This window comes from Chelonia mydas, chromosome 18 (genome assembly GCF_015237465.2).
Source record: "Chelonia mydas isolate rCheMyd1 chromosome 18, rCheMyd1.pri.v2, whole genome shotgun sequence".
Classification (NCBI taxonomy): domain Eukaryota; kingdom Metazoa; phylum Chordata; order Testudines; family Cheloniidae; genus Chelonia; species Chelonia mydas.
In genome coordinates this window covers 17,172,925-17,190,436 of record NC_051258.2, presented here as the reverse complement: position 1 = coordinate 17,190,436, position 17,512 = coordinate 17,172,925, and the positions used below count along the sequence as shown (strand labels likewise).

The window sequence follows — 17,512 nt, the reverse complement described above, 5'->3', positions numbered from 1 at the left end:
CTGTTTCTATATGAATGAACCACTGCTCTGTGGGGACTAATGTATGACTGCACTGCTCTGGAAAGCTGTTTACCGCTACTTAAATGCCTAGCACAAAGGGAAGCAGCCCTGGCTTAATCAGTTAAAAATTCTTCATTTTGGAATGCAGGTCATCTTTCCCATTTCATGTTTTTCCTTTAGCCATCACCAGCTTTCAGACTTGTGAGCTCAGCCTTTCATTAGAGGGGAATGGTCTTTGTAGATGGGGTTCAGGCTGCACTATAATTGCCAGATTAAAGTGTCGCAAAATCATTTTAGCATTTTCTAGTACCATTTAAGCTGAGAGGTGACGAGGCCCCTTGGCAGGTAGGGTGGATGTTATGCCTTTCCCACTTCTATTCTTGTTCTCTAGGGAGGGTTTATTTTGATCTAGTTTCTGGAATTACTGCAGAGACCAGTTCCGCTGGTATTTCACTCCTGGGACTCACTCTCAGGTGAAGGAATGCAGGTACAAAGAGGGGCGGGAGGGAAGAGTGATGCGTAAACTTGTATTTCCGATGCTGTCTCCTGTTCTGACAAAGGTGTTTGGCTGGGCCCTGGGGCTGGTGTTTTTTTGTTTTTTGTTTTTTTTGTCCCTCCTAGCCCTATTCTCACTGGTGAAGTTTTGTTCTTAAGCTCCCTACTGACTGGAACTAGTGACTAGTCTGACTTGTACTAGAAGAAGCAAAGAGGCTCAGCTGCGGTTGGAAGTGAGTGGTAGTTTTAACACAAACCTACCAAGCCAGGGAATTCTGCACCAACTTTTGGCATTTAGTATCAGTTTTTTCAAACTGTTTTCTATGGGATTTTTTTTTTTTTTTTTGGCCTGAGTTGTAGAAGGCTCAATTAAGCCTTCCCCTGCCCTGGTAGTGGGGTGAGGAGCCTTCAGAGACCAGATTGAAAGAGTAGAAAGAGAGAAAATCAAGATCCAACCAAATAGCTGGAATCTGGCTCTTAACAGCTGCACCTGGCTTTGCAAAAACCACTCCTGTTTTGCCAGTCTTGATGGTACTGGATGAACTAGGGCTGCCAAAAGAGGAGTTGTACTTCAGATTTGCAGCTCCCATTGGCTTCAGTGGGAGTTGTCCCTGGTTCAGCACATCTGCAAAATGGCACAGAAGTCCTGGTGTTTGGTAACAGGAGTTCATGAGTATATGGAACACTCTTCTGCTGGCTGAAGCAATTAGGGGTGTTTTGTACAGCAAACTTCACAAACACAAGAAGTTACTTGTTTGATTCCAGCCCAAATGGAAACTTAATGACTGAGTTAAGGCTGCTGTAAAAGACATTTAATGAGGGGAAATGATGATGATACAGACCCTGAACTGCACCTGGTACCTCAGTGTGGTTGGGATTGCCTTTCTCAGATCACATGCAGCTGACATGCTTTGCTGCCCAAGTAGCCTTCTTGCTCAACTTACATTCCTCCCTGCTGGAGATTAAATGGTATAGGGACACACCACATCACTGACTCCACTTAGCTGCAGACATAACAGAGCAAGGGCCTGATCTTGCTGTCGTACGTTGGAAGCCAATTTTGGCTGTGGACCTCAAAAGAAATAGGAGTAGGCCCCATAGTGCTTTCCAGCCTGGGGTCCATCTCGGCAGTTTACTTTTTTCAGAGTAGCAACCATGTTAGTCTGTATCCGCAAGAAAAACAGGAGTCCTAGTGGCACCTTAGAGACTAACCAATTTATTTGAGCGTAAACTTTCATGGGCTACAGCCCACTTCATCAGATGCATGCAGTGGAAAATACAGTAGAATGATTTTATATACACAGAGAACATGAAACAATGGGTACCAGCAGGAGAGGAAAAAAAACCTTTTGTAGTGATAATCAAGATGGGCCATTTCCAGCAGTTGACAAGAATGTGTGAAGAACAGTGGGGGGTAGGGGGGAATAAACATGGGGAAATAGTTTTACTTTGTGTAATGACACATCCACTCCCAGTCTTTATTCAAGCCTAATTTAATAGTGTCCAGTTTGCAAATTAATTCCAATTCAGCAATCTCTCTTTGGAGTCTATTTTTGAAGTTTTTTTGTTGAAGAATTGCAACTTTTAGGTCTGTAATTGAGTGACCAGTTACTGTTTGCCATCTTGGCTGTGCCTGCACTGGCATTTCACCCCCAGTATAACTTCCTGCTGTTAAGTAAAGTGACATCTGTGAAACCCTAAATGCTGTGGGGCTGTTAAAATGTTTTGGTTGTTTACTTAGTCAGTTTTGCCCTACCTCACATTTTTAAAATAATTAAATGGGGAAAGTCCAGTACGGCTGATTCCAAAAGGAGAGGGGAAAAATAGTACTGTGAATTACACCTAGCTCTTTCATCACACTTTTTATCAGTAGGTCTCAAAAACTTTTACTCATCTGGAAGATAAGGATACCACCACCAACCTCCCTTGTAAGCTGATCTACAAGGACTTGTCCAAGGTCACCCAGCAGGCCAGGGGACAGAGTTGAAAATCAACACAGGTCTCCTCTGAGTCCAAGGCTATTGTGCGCGACTACGTTGATGGAACAAGATTCTTAAACATCCTCCTTGCCAGCCAATTGATTTTGAGTCCTCAACAGGTTCCCGCAATGCTAAACCCTTCTCACTTGTGTTGACTAGTGATTTCCTAGCCAGCCTGGTAATTGGCCTGTGCAACTTGTCTTTTGCTCAGTGGATTAGTTTAGCAGGCTGGCCTGTCTGGGAAGTGTGGTCTAGCAAACAGAGCATTGGACTAGGAAGTCAGGGAACCTGGATTGTATTACTGGCCTGCTGGGTGACATTGGGCAAGTCACTTTATCTTAGATCCTCCTTTCATTTTGATGGGAGTGAGGTGCCTAAAATACCTTTGAGGATCTGGGCTGCCATCTCCCTGTGCCTCAGTTTCCTCATCTGTAAAATGGGAATGATACTGACCTCTTTGTAAAGTGCTTTGAGCTCTACTGATGAAAAGTGTTAGATAAGAGCTAGGTATTATTAAAATAACAGCAGGTATGGCTCACAGCCCAGTCTTGTCTTCCCCAAGCTTGCCATCCTCTTTGGTGAGAGATCTTGCGCAAGCAATCTCCAAGGTCTACACCCTCAAGCCTGGCAGCAGGCCCTTTCTGCAAATGATGTGCAGGAAGCTCCTGCTGGGGGTGCTAAATTAGCAACTTAAATATAGCTGTGCTCTGATTAGGAAACTGGTGCTCTCTAGGCGTTGCCAACATTTTTGCCGGTACAATGAGTATCATATCTTCCCTGCCGGTGCTAGCATATTTTGTACTGGAACTTGATACAGAATTCAGTATTCATGCTCACTCTAACTTGCCAGTATGGTTTCTGACACGTAGTGCTATTTTTGCAGAAAGCTACATGAGTTCTGAAATGCTGCACAAGTTAATCCTGCCTCTTTCACAACCTATCTACAAAGACTCCTGCTGTTTCACTTACATACATTCCCCTCTTAAACAGAGCTAAGGTAATGATCCAAAACACTGCACTTTGCAATTATACTGTAGTTGATTTTCAGAGTTTTCCTGTTGTACAGAGTGTTTCAATGTAATAGGATGCAGTTAAGGGGAAGCTCCTTACTTCAAAGCACTGAGATTCGAAACTAAGTTAAGTACTGAGTAGAGCTGGTTTGACAATACCCCTCCCCTGCTCTCCAAATTTGGGGATTTTCAGGTTTTGTTTTTGCACAAACAAATTGGAAAATTTCAAAAGAGATGGAAATTTTCAGCACATTGGTTTGTTGAGGAAAATGGCCATTTTCCATCCAATTTTTCAAATGAAAATTTTTTACTCTCAGTACAGTTATTGGTTGTGTTTGTACTCTATTTGTATTCAGACAGCACAGGCTAAAATTCTCAAAGTTCTGTACTGGGATTAGTGTAAAACCTGATGGAGTCTTTGTGGTGTGTCTCTTTTGCCCATCCCAGAGTCCCGATGAGGTACATGGATATGATGAGATGGGCCCAGGACGTTACACGATGAATTGCAATGTGCTAATTATAATTCTGGTCATTGTGAAATTGTCCTAATTAAAACCAGATTTTATTGTAAGGAGAGAAGGGGTATATCTCCATCTTCCACCACTTGTTACTCACTTTGGCTTCTGTGGATCTGCCTCATAGAGATGTTGCAAGGATAAATACAGTAGTGACTGAGGGTGCTCAGGTTCTATGGGCATAGGCCATAGAACTGCCTGAGGTAGGTCAGGCAGGGCAACCTGCCCCACTGCTCCTCAAGTCTGATTTGGAGGGTGGTGCTTTCAGGTGTATTAAGTCTCTACAGCCATTTGAGTCCCAGATATCGCCGCTGAGACTTGCCAAAACAGGCCGGAGGTTTGGTGATATGGAGGCTACCACCTGGACTAAGGCCCTGATTCTGCAAAGCACTGTATGCAAATGAACCCCTGCACCTGACCAGAGACCTGCTGAAGGCTGTGGGACTCTGTGCAGATGCTGGGGCCTGCTCACATTGTAGGACTGATGCCTACAGCTCACTGCTCAACTCATTTCACATTCTAGCTCCTATTCCCAGGTGATCAAGTGGGGAGTGCAGCTCCCCTTCCCCACCACAGATCCCCCAGCCTCCTTGGCTGGTGAGGTGAGAGCGCTCCCTGCTTCTTCAATCTGCTGCCCATTGCAGAGGTACAAAGGGCTAGCCAGGCACTCCCTACCACCCCCCAGGACAACTTGTGCTTGTTTATGGTACGGACTGGCACCATCTGAATAATGAAACCATGTCAGGAACCCTCCCAACAACCCTGTGAAGTAGGCAAGTAAAATTATTCCCAAAAGAGCCAGTAGCCTGCATTGCATAGGAGGCTTTATTAGCAAACAAGTGCTGGGAAGTTACCACCACTGAAGGTTTGTGGCCATGATGGGAAGAAATATTAAACCTGCTCTCAATTATCTTATAATTGGTCTGGTGGGGAGGCTGGTGGTTTCCAGGAAGCTGGGGGATTTCCCCAGGGCAGCTTAGGGAAAGAATTACCCCCTGGTGAACTGTGCTTGTTCAAAATCAACATACAGATTTGAAAAAATATTTGCTTATTTTACTTAAGAGGTGAGTGAAGGGAGAGCCCTAGAGGGTTAAAAGGAAAGACCAAGCTAGTAAATAAAGATGAGATATTAGGAATCAGAGAGAGAGAGTCTTTCATGTTTGGACACAGGGTCTGTTCAGACTAGTAGTGATTGGGACAGGGAAAATTTCCTAAGGAGGGGAGATGACCATGGACTCTAGAGGAATGTTTCTGTGATTGCATTGCTGGAACAGAGTGAAGGCCTTTTGTTGCATAAGAAGAGCATATAGGTGCAAGAGATCTAGTGGGACCCTTAGCTGAGCATGAGATGGGTGCTGTGTGAGCTCTTCATGTCGTCTCAGAGCTGGTAGAAACAAGTCACATTTGCTCACTGACCAAAGCAAGTGTGGTGAGCTTGAGGAGTCATGAGGATGTGATTGGTGGCTGCTGGAGTAAGACAAGGACTGGTCTGGACAGTGTTTTGTGGATAAAAGCAAAGCCTCTTTGAAATCTATGAATATGTGTACTCTGCCTGCTTGAACTATCCTGTACTGGAGGGTTGTGGGCTATGGAAAATACTATGGACCCATTCATAATTACCCTAGGACAAGAAGGCCCCGATCCCTCACTGAGGCCTCTAGGCATTAGTGCAATGCAAATATATAATAGGCTAAAGAAGACTGTCAATCATATTTTCAATGATGTCTGAGCTTTGTAGATGCCAAAAAAACCTCTCGCTGTTCAGGTCTCTGAATCATGGAAAGAATGGTTTCTAAAAAGCCACTGGATTGTGTCACTTGCAAACTGAGCTCAGTTTTACTCCTGCCTGTGAGATAGCATTTGTTTAGGCGTGGTCTATATAAGAGAGTTGAGACTATTTAACTTAAATCAGTTTAAAAACTGGACACTCTTATTTTGGTTAAGAGTGGCTCATTGCTGTTTTAGCTTAAGCTGATTCCCAACTTATTTAAGCTACACTGCAATAAATCTGGTTTAAATTGAACTAAGAGTGTCCGCACAGGGGTTTGCACTAGATTAACTAAATCAGTTTAAAATCACATCTTTAGTTAAACCATTGCAACATATATGTTCCTCAAATATAGTCCAAAACCACAACTGCTGCCTTTTGAGTGTTTGTCTTCAGGTGAATATCTTCACTTGACTACAGTACTTCATTTCAATAACCTCCTGATGCAGGAGGAAGAGTCCTAGTTCTTATGCAGAAATAAGCACTATGTTCAGTTCACAGGGTAGCACATGCTTTTGGCCAGAGATCCTATGAGCTTCCCCCTTCCTCCCCACCAGCAAGAATTGAGTGTTGGGTCTTCTGAATTTAAAAAGCTTTATGGAGCAAGAGGGTACAGATAGGTTAAAAGAAATAACTTCTAGTTCATTCTAAAATATAGGGGCAAACAGCTGGATTTTCAAAGGTATTTGGTATCTAAAGTGGCAGATAGGCACCAAATGGATTTTCAAAAGTGCCATCTGCACCTTTAGGTGCCTAAATATTTTTGAAAATTTGGCCCACAATGAACAGCGCATGTGCCAGGATGGACCAATTCTCTAGTGCTTTCTCCTGACTTAATAGCTTGCTTTAACCCACTTGTACTCTGGAGCACAGACATGCAGTGTTACAAGGATTCCTTCTGCTTTCCCCAAGTCCAATGCCCTTCCCCTTATGTGCTATGCTCTGGTTCAGAACCAGCTTGCAGCATTACAAACTTTTCCATCTGCTACCCAACCCTGACTGAATCTTTTCACAGGTTTCCTCAATGTTTTTCCAAGCCCACTTGAAACACTGAATTATTGTGAGCTTGAAATTCAGTGCAATGTGACTCATGTTCTCATGCACTCCCTCGGGTAGCTTTATTTAGTCCGCCATGCAGAAGTGAAGTTTAGGCATTTCTAACCAAGGTGTGAACTCTTTTTGAGATGGATAAAAGTAGGTGTGGACCTGGGAGCAATTCTCAGTCCCAGGAATGATTTATACAGGAGAAGTGAGAGTCCTGGCAAAGCACATGCATTCCTTTCCTAAGTACACTATGTTCCTTTCACAGGACTTTTTAAAGCCATATTGGAAAAACCTTCTTTATAAAGTTTATTAATAAACATAAATTATGGCTCTTGTACAATTTCCATGGCCCAAAACAGCTTCCCTGAATAACTGAATCTGTCCTGCAAGAGCTTCCATGCCTGCTGTGAGAGGAGTCTCTCAGCTGTGCTCTGGTCTGTAGCTTCCTCCTGCTGTGAATGCCAGGTGAAGTTCCTCAGACTTGGGTAGTGTGTGAGTGGTGTTCAGAGACATCTCCTGATCACGGCATCTTGAGAGGAATTGCAGCCCCTGCAGGTGAGGGTGTCTAGGAAGGATCTTTGTAACAAAGGATATGGTTCTTCTGCAGGACTCTACTGAACAAGCTTAAAGGATTCTCCAGTCATCATGGCCACAAACTCTGAGAGGGAGAGAACCATAGACAAGGCAGGATTTATTAGCCTCAACTTGTGCTGTTGGCACAAGCCATAGAGTGGGTTCATCACAGGTTGTCAGGGCAAGGAGCACTGCAGGATACTTCTATAACGCTCACTCAGCAAGATGGGCCTGACGCACCACAGGGACAGGAGTTGGATTCTTTTTGGCTAAATAGTGCTTTGTTCATTGAAATCTGAATTTCCAGAGGTTGGCATTTGCTCCAGAAGTTGAAGGGGATCCCCTCTTTCATCACATCACATGCATCCCTGTTGCCCAGCTCTATGCTCAGACCACGGGGCAAATTCTCTGATGCAGCTCCATTGAAGTCACTAGGGTGATGACAGCAGAGAACAAGCCCTACCGGAATCTTTGCAAATGTAGTAGGTTTTTTAGTTTCATGACACAATCATTCGTTCAGAGCAAAGATGAAGGTCTCATCCAAAGGCCATTGGAGTCTATGGGAGTCTTTAAATTGCCTTGTGTAAATTTTTTTTAACTGGCTTTATTGGCTAAGTGCAGTGGGAGGGCTGCCTCTGATACTGTAATATTTTCCCTTCCAGTTAAAGAATGGCATGAGCAATTTCTTTTGCACATCTCACAAGAATCTCGCCTCCCTCTTTTAGTGGGAATTTGCCTGCTCAGCTCTCACCTGAAGAGAATTGTTAGAGTGAAACTGACAGAACCTTAGTTACATGGCACCTCAAATGAAATGCCGGAGCATTCAAAAATAAACCAGCAGCAATACAGCCCCGATGGCTTCATTTTTACCCCTCTGGCTCTTTAGTGAGAAAATGGCTCATGCCAAGCTGGTGCTGTCAGGCTGTCAAAACAAGTTCTGCTATGCTGTAACAAACTTTGAGGAGCTAATGAAGCTGTCAGCCATTGTTAGAGATAAGCCTCTCACCCCTGCTTTGCCTCTGCTTCTTCCAGACAAAGTGCTCCCCCGGCACTGGCAACATACATCTGTGATAAACAGGGAATTTCACATTGTGGCAAATGGGGGTGGAAACCGAACATGTCGACATAAAAAGCAGTTTGAGTTGGGCCTGAATTGCGCTCCTGCATCTGGACTTCCCCAAACCTTAGGGAAGTTCAGACCTGAATCCAAACGTTGCATATTGAGCCCTTCTGCTCCCCCCCCCTTTTTTTTTGTACATCCGTTTGTGTAGTTGAAGGGCCTCCTTCCCTACCTCCTTCTGCTCCACAATGGCCTGCTTGAGATGGTAGTGAACATACCAGAGATCCGGCAAGAAGACATCAGAGTAGGAGGAGCAGGATGGCGGTTGTTAGGGCAGGGAGCAGGTGGTTATATTAAAGAGAGGAATGTGGTCCATTGATCTAAACACAGGGCTGAAAGCCAGGAACTCCTAAGCTCTAATCCTGGCTCACTTTCTGGCCTTGGGCACATCACTATGAAGGTATCTATAAAATGGAGATAATTTGATGTTGGGATTAATTTATATTTGTAGAACATCCCAAGGATGAAAAGGAATGTAAACCCTCATGCTTAACAGCCGAAGCCAACCTCTAACTAATGAGAGGTTTGAGAAGGCACTCCCTCGATGGGCAGATTGTTGAACTATGGGATTTCTCTAAAGCAGCTGGGGCCAGCCATTGACAGAAAGGATAATGGACAAGATGAACCACATGTCTGAGCTGGTGCAGCTGTACCTGTGTTTCTAAAGAGCTACCCAGTATAAGGACTCAGTATTATTAGGGCATATTCATTCATGAAACCAAATTTCTGTTCATCTTCTAATGAAGAACAGAGAAATATTAAATTTCTGAAAGCAATACTGTATTAATAAAAAGACACTGTAGTGAGACATCCAAAATCTCTGTAACAAATCCAAAGTCTTTCCAGGAAGTCTGACTAATGTATCAATAATGGGTTGGTATTGTGATCTGTTTCTGCTGTATGCTTCTACTGCCTTCTGCTGAAAGGTCAGATAAAATGCATTGTGGCTGCATTAAACTCAACCACTTATTGACCAGTCTTTTAATGTCAATCCAAACCATGAACAGATATTATTCCAATGCTTTCTGGTTGCATTGGGAATGGCAGCAGATTTCTGTGAAGGTTGAAGATTGAAGGCACAGAAATTTTTTTGAGCAGGGGGTTGGACTAGATGACCTCCTGTGGTCCCTTCAAACCCTGATATTCTATGATTCTAAATAAAAAATGGTTTCACACAGACCATAAATGTCATATAGATAAATTATTTTGGAGGAGCAGATAAATCCTCTTGAATTTTTCTATATAAATCACATCGCTGACAAATGAATGTTCATGTACTTTAGTCCCCATTTTTCTTGTCACAGTAAGAACTACTTAACTGGAGAGTTTGGTTTCCTTAATCAATATTTTAAAGTTAATTTAGTGCTGGTGAAAGGTGCTAGATTATCAGTCCTGAAGTCACATCTATTTAGAATTCGCAACACACACAGAGGCCATACTTTTCAAGCGTGACTAGTGATTTTGGAATCCTAGCTTGAAACACCTTAAAGGAGCCTGATTTTCAGACAGTGCTGAACACCCGGCCTCTGAAAATCAAGCCCCTTTAGCGTGTCTCAAGTTGGGTACCCAAAACTGAGGCAATCATAATCACTGGTCACTTTTAAAAATCTTGTTAAATCCACTTCACAAACATTCTCTAATTAACCTTCACAAACCCTCCTAAGAGATAAGAAAATATTTTCCTCACTTGGGTGGCCGGAGGAGGGAAGAGGAAGAGGGGGAGGGAGGACCACACAAAGTCATGGGGATTCAGGCACAAAGAGGTTAAGTGAATTTCCCAAGGGGGAGTCGGTGTCAAAGCCAGCATTAGAACTCAGCCCTATGTCCTAAACAACACATCCCTCTCACAGTTGCATGACACTGTCTGTGTGGAATACACCCACCTAGTCAAAATGGGTGACTCCCGTGGGCAAAGCTTCTGAGTAAGGCAAGACGGATCCAAGACTGCTGACTACAGGCTATTGGGAGTAATCTTCCCAGTGCACCTTTCATTTGCCAAAGAGTCTTGTGTATGGATACTATACCTTCATAATCAATTGTTCCATCTCCATCCTTATCAGCTTCTTTCATCATCAGTTCAGCCTCCTGTTCATTTAGTGGTTCTCCAGCATTCATCAGTACATACCTAAAAATACAGACCAAATCTGGCAATACTTTGCCCTTCATAGGTGAATTTCAAACCACTTTGCAAACATGAACTTCTTCCTGTCAACTCTCAAAGGTAGGTATTTAGGTGCATTTTACAAGTGGGGAAATTGAGGCATGGAGTGGATATGTCACTTGGCCAAGGTCAAACATGACCTAATTTTCAGAAGTTGTGAGCACCTACAACTCCAATTAAAGTGAATGGGAGCGGCAAGTGATCAGCACCTCTGAAAATCTCAGTCACAGCATATCAATGGTAAAACAAGTAATTAAACCCAGAAGTCCTGATTCCCAGTCCCCTACTTTAACCATTAGCCCACACTTATGGTGTACTCTGTTCATATTCTAATGGAAAACCTGCATAGAATTATGGCAATAAACATTCAAGTGACCACACACAGTATCACACAAGTGAGAGATGGTAAAGCCCTATTAAGTGATCTGGATTAAGATTGTTCCTTACAGTGTCTATTCGAGTGCATTGTCTATTTCCAACCCCAACACAAACAGAAACTTGAGATGTTGTGATTCCACTTAGTGAAGAAAAATAGTTCTTGAAATCTCACCCATGGTATCAGCCCATGAGTCTCAGAATTCTGATCTAAATAAAGCCTGGACTGGCCAATCACAAACTCTCAGATACAGAATTAGTCCTGTGTGTATCTGTAGACATGGGCATAGAACAACTAACACCAGCTTTCAGCATGAAAGGAAACCTAATTCACCAAGGCATGATACTTGCATACAGATCTTTAGTCGATGTAAGAAAACACACATTTATCCAAGTGTCCCTGGGGCTGTTGCAGCTTTGTAAGGATTGCTAGTATCTTGTACGTGTCAGGACACAAAACCGTGCTGGATATTATTGCCCCATCCCATCTGGCTATGTTCTGCTTGCTGAGTTGTAATGCATACAGGCAATCGTGCCTGCCATGAGCTTGGTGCGTAATTCAAAGTCAGGGAGGCAATTTCCATCATCAGAGCACATTGATGATCCACAGACCAAAGCAGTCAGAGAAGCTCACTATCATGAAAAGAAAAGGAGTACTTGTGGCACCTTAGAGACTAACCAATTTATTTGAGCATAAGCTTTCGTGAGCTACAGCTCACTTCATCGGATGCATACTGTGGAAAATACAGAAGATGTTCTTATATATACAAACCATGAAAGATCTTCAAAGCAGTGTTCCTGTCCTTGGGGGAAAGGTGAGGGGAATAAGGGCACCAGCACTGTTCACTCTTGAGTTGAAATAATGTCAAGGTAATATTTAAAGTTTTTTTTCTTTTGTTGAAACATCATGTGAGTTGGGAAAATAGAAATCATTAGAACAGCACAGGCTGGGGCCTGAAACCATTTCCCAAGGAGTTCAAGGCCAGATTTCCAAGTGGTCAGCACCCTCTTGGGGTCAGATTTTCAAAAGAACCCAGCACAAAAAATGCATCCAACCTGGTGAGAACTTTTGAAAATCTGACCTTTAGTGTGAAAATGGGAAACAACTGGGTGCTGAGCACTTTCTGGCGTTGTTGGCCAAGTCATTGATTGTCCTAGCTCTATGCCCATGAAAGGGTAGAACAGTCAGAACAATCTTGCTTTTCCAGGGGAATTATGGCTAATGTGTTCATTTCCTTTTGAATAGCTAGCAATGAAGGTTTCTTTTAGGACTCTACAGGAGCCTGAAGCCTGCACTAGCTTTCTTGGAACTTACTGTAGCACAAACTGCATAGCTCCTCTGATTTTGCCAGCTTTGGTAGCTTGAAGCTTTGAGGCAAATCCCAGGCTTTTTAAATTAAAGAATGTTTGTTTTCTTTCCTTATCAAGGACAAGTTCTGAGGATGTTAAACAATCTGGAACCTTGTGTCTGAATGATAAACACAAACATTTCCAAGCTACATGCCTCCTTTTTTACACATTTATGAACAGGAGCTTGATTAATGCTCATTAACCAGAGGATTATTTGCCTATGATATGACCTTGAGTTAGCTAAATGCATTAATCTTTTCCAGCCTAATAGACATCTTTTTCATATCCATATGGAAATCTAGGTTAATTTCAAAGTGAAGAGTAGAAACATTTGGTACTTTTATAAAGTGATCTTTTAATTTTTTTTGTTTCTTTTTATCCTTTTTTTCTTTTATTGTTGCCTTTTTCTTTTGTTCTTACTGTGTTGGTTAATTCTTAGTTTTGTTTGTTGTTGATAATACAAAGAGCAAGAAACTCAGCTGGTGAAATCAGCATAGCTTCAATGGAGAGATGTCATTTTATGCCTTCTGAAGACATAGTCTAGAGACTGTTCATTCATATTAGAGCTGAGCAAATGACTTATTTGGCTAATTTATTTTCACAAATTGTCTGCTAATGGCTTAAAGATTTTTCTTCGATGTGCTAGTTATTTTAAATGATTAACAGAATAATTTCTGTGAATGATTCTTGGTTCCTAGTTTGCTCATTTACTATCCAATCTTTGAGATGTGTTGAATGGTTTGATTGGTCACATGGTATCTTTGTTTTATGCACGGTAGCTAAGGTTTCCAATATGATTTTACAATTTCAGAAAATAGTCTCTCCACATTTGACTTAAATTCACTGTTTCTGCCAATATTCTTACCAGTAAACTTGTTTGCTAACATAGTCTCTGAAAGATAACAAAAAGTCATGCAAACATAGAATAAATATGTTAATCTAAAAATCTGAATGAAGATTCATGAGAATTTTTTCTTTTCATTATTCACCAGCTCTGATCGCTGTTTCAGTTGATCATGTGTTCTTTGGAATGTAACTTTCATAGATCTGTATGTCAGTGTAATTCAGACATATGGACCTTGATCTTTTGGAAACACTGAACATCCGGGGAAAAAATCCTGTCTGGAACATCTCAACTGGACAGTAAAATAACATCAAGATAAATCCCATTTTCGGGGTCTAAATCAGTCAGTTTGTCAATCTGGAGTCCAGTGGCAAACTCAGATATTGACTGGGTGTTGAGATCCCAGTACCTGTTCTGCCTTTCCAAAGCTTCAGCATTCCTCTTCCTACTTTAAAGGCATGGTCTGTTCCTGACTTGTAATTCAATGGGAGTTGGGTATGTTCAGCATCATGCAGAATCAGGCCCATATTTTCATACCTTCAGGAAGTCTGCTACTTACTTGAGTGTATTCCAATCAATGTAGCCTTTGTGTTCCTTATCAAAGACCTTGAATGCTGCCCTCAGCTCTTCATCCTGGTTTTTAGCCTTTTCATGATAAATGCCCATCAAAACCAGAAAACTGTCGCAGTTGAAGGTGCCCTTATCTAAAAGAACAACAAAGCACTAGGGTACATTAACATGCTAGTCATTGAGAAGCAGTCTAGTTAGGGTCTATCCTGCCTTGTAAATTCCTCTTGTGAACCACAGAACCTGGGCAGCTCAACACACTGGTTTCAGGGTAGGAAATATAGTAAAAGATAGGACCGGCTGAGGTTCTTACTGTCTTTGTCCACCTCCTTTGCCATTGTCACCAGCTCTCTCTTGGTTGGGTTGATTCCCATCAAGCTCATAAGCTTCTCCAGTTCATCTGTTTTCACTAGCCCATTGCCCTCTTCATCAAACATCTCAAAGACGCCTTTGTACTCTGTTATCTGCTCTGGTGTCAGTGTCTCAGCCTGTGTGGAAAGGAATAAACCAAAAGATCTGTGCCAGCTTCCAATAATTTTCTAGTTAGATGTGCTCAGTAATGTGCAGGAGGAAACACAACCAGCAGGATCATCAGGCAAGGGGCTAAGCTAAAAGCACAGAACACAGGGTATGTGCAAGAGAGTAATCTAACTAATGTGATTCTTATGGTCTGCTATCTCATGAAGCACCAGTAACAGGAAAAATACATTATTCTATACATCGTTTGAAAGCTGGGACTCTTGAAATGGTTACTAGTCCCTCAGATCAGCCAAAAATGTGGGCCATCAGAGACCATTTACCAAACAGGACAGCTTGCTTTCCAGTATACAAAGAATTTTCATGTTTCAGAGTAGCAGCCGCAGAGTAGTAGTCTGTATCCGCAAAAAGAAAAGGAGTACTTGTGGCACCTTAGAGACTAACAAATTTATTTGAGCATAAGCTTTCGTGAGCTACAGCTCACTTCATCAGATGCATCCAACGAAGTGAGCTGTAGCTCACGAAAGCTTATGCTCAAATAAATTTGTTAGTCTCTCAGGTGCCACAAGTACTCCTTTTTTAAAGAATTTCATGTTACTCCACTCCTGAATCATGGCCTAAGTGAGGCGTGGGAGTCTGAGTGCCAAGTGCTGTTAATGATTAGAACAGGGAGTGGGGAGTGTTAGGATGGGGTTAAAGTTAGCTGGCCTTTTGAGAATAAGAACATGATTGATGGTCTTTTCTGCTGAGGCCAGCCTGGTAGCTGTAGGAGGTAGCTGCTGTCTACAAGTGTTCAAGTATTTGTTTTTTAAATGGTAGCCCCAGAGTCTTCAAAGGAGCCATGATGGGAGAAAGATCTGACATGGCTTTTAAAAGACTATTCTCTGACATACGTTACAGTAAGAGCTATCCAGAGACCTGCGCTAAAAATTTGAAAATGAAGATCTCCCTGCCAACCAACAGAGTGGAGACTGGAGTCTCTGCTACAGATTTGTGGCATTTGATCAGTTCATGCATCTGGCTCCCCGGAGAAGTGTTGGGTCTATATTTAACTTGCTCATAGTTGACTGGGGTCGGGGGGGGGGGGGGAAGGGGAGGTAAGCAGGGAACACTTACTGAGTCTGCTCCTTCTCTCTCTTTACCATCCTCCCCTCTTCCCTCCACACACCCCCTCCCCCACAGTACAGAGAGTTGTTTTTTCCACCCCCAGGCCAGTGGTACAGCAGACATGTTGTTATCCACAGAGCCTTTCTATCAGAATAGTACCTAGGGGCATATATAGATCCTCTCTAAAGGAAGGCTGGAAATTGGTCTTGCACCATATCCAGGGTGGTTCAGATGCAGGCTCCATTTGATCCAAACAGCCAGTGCTTTATTCCCTAACATAGTGAAGTACCCAAGGCCACTTCCCAAAGCCAGCACTGCATTCTCTATTACCCTGAAGTCCCTGGGATTAGTGCCCAGTCCCACATATTTCCCGACTGTATTGAATTTTTCTGATTCATGGTAGCGCACCTTCAGTTACTGCAACCAGCAAGCCATTTAAATAGTTTGTGGACCTAAAAGCAACACTATATCCTCCTCACTGACAGAGATTGTCAATTACAAGGTAATAAGCTTTCCACTTGCTATAGCAGCCCAGCCTGGGAAGTTATTTTTCTGAGTTCTGTGTAACAGAGAGGTTGAGTGAATGTTGTCTTGTTTCTCTAAAGTAGCTGGCCTCAGAGACGACACCATCCTGCCACTTACTCATAGTTAAAGACAGTATTACTATAGCTCAAAGGGTAGCAATTGGTGTGGTAGGTCACAGGTTCAAACCCTGCTGATGACCATGTTATGTAGCCATGGTCTATTGCATGACCCAGCAGATACCCTTCCTACAACATTTCAGCCATATCAGATCAACTAGTGATCTGTCTCGTTTGTATCTCTAACAGTGGCCTCAATCAGATGCTTGAGAGGAAGGTGCTAGAGTCCTCTTAGTGAACAATAAAGAACAGGCGGTCCACAGGTGAAATTTCATCCTCATTCCCCTCAGTTGGAGGTTAACTTGTGCCCTGAAGCATGAGAATTAAATATCATTTAGATATGACCATCCTGGTTTGATATGTGATGTAACTGTGGTGTTCTTGTTATCCAGATAAATGGCTAATCTTCTTTTGACTCCTCCTAAGCTCCCTGCCTCAGGGATGTCTCGTGGCAGTGAATTCCACAGGGTGATTGTGATGTGTACCCCAAAAAAAGGGATTTCCTTTATCAGGTTTAAGTGTTTTGCCTCTCAATTTTATTGAAATTCCCTTGTTCTTGTACTGAGAGAGGGTGGATAGAAACCGTCTCACCAATTCACCTTTGCTATTCATTTCTTTTTGTACCTCTATCATGCCTACTCCTTTGTTAAGCACTGTATAAGAGCTAAGTATTATTAATTATTATTCATCTCCTCTTTAAACAGTCTTAGTCTGCATAGTCTCTGTTCACAGGGACATCCTTCCAGGCCTCCCATTTCTATCACCCATCTCTGAAAGAAGAAGCAAAAGCGTTCTCTTTCTAGAGATAGTGTGAACAGAACTGAATTAGAAAATGGCATGGTGATATTTTAAGCATCTTCCATCCCATTCTTTAAGCATTGTCACATTATGTTTGCTTTTTTAACTGCCACTGAGCAGCTGTTCTCAGCTGAGCTGCCAACAGTAAACCAACCAATTTATTTGAGCATAAGCTGTAGCTCACGAAAGCTTATGCTCAAATAAATTGGTTAGTCTCTAAGGTGCCACAAGTACTCCTTTTCTTTTTGCGAATACAGACTAACACGGCTGTTACTCTGAAACCAACAGTAAACCCAGATCTTCCTCCCTGAGTAGTTAGTTAATTTAAAAAACAGCAGTGTATATATGTGGTTCAAATTATTCCTTATTACTTCATTTGTCAACATTAGAGCTAGTAGAAAAACAGAAAAAATTGTGAATTATTTTTAATTTTTTGTGTGAGAACTTTTGAATTAAAAGATAAAGAGCCTATAATATAAAGTCGTTGAAAAGAGGAATTTTTCTGTCAAAAACTTTCATTAAAAATTGGAATATTTTCAAGCAGCTCTAATCAACATTAAATTCTCTAACCCCCCCGCCCAAAAAAAAAACAAACAAAAATGAGGAGTCCTTGTGGCACCTTAGAGACTAATAAATTTATTTGAGCATAAGCTTTCGTGGGCTAGAACCCACTTCATCGGCTTATGCT

At 42.3% G+C, this 17,512-nt stretch overlaps 1 protein-coding gene across 2 annotated transcripts in view; it reads right to left on the bottom strand.

The window, feature by feature from the left end:
• Nucleotides 1-614: 614 nt before the first annotated feature.
• The window catches only part of CALML6 (calmodulin like 6), a 68,656-nt gene continuing 51,758 nt past the window's right edge, over nt 615-17,512 (bottom strand). Inside the window, exons 2-5 of one of the 2 annotated variants that reach the window (XM_043531487.1) lie at nt 14,115-14,289; nt 13,794-13,938; nt 10,529-10,629; nt 615-7,469 (exon numbers count right to left, since the gene is read on the bottom strand). In XM_043531487.1, the coding sequence (XP_043387422.1) occupies nt 7,423-7,469; nt 10,529-10,629; nt 13,794-13,938; nt 14,115-14,289 (468 nt within the window). In that variant the 3' untranslated portion in view covers nt 615-7,422. Of the gene's footprint in view, nt 7,470-10,528; nt 10,630-11,707; nt 14,290-17,512 lie in introns of those variants that run through there. The other variant, XR_006286401.1, reaches the window with a different exon arrangement.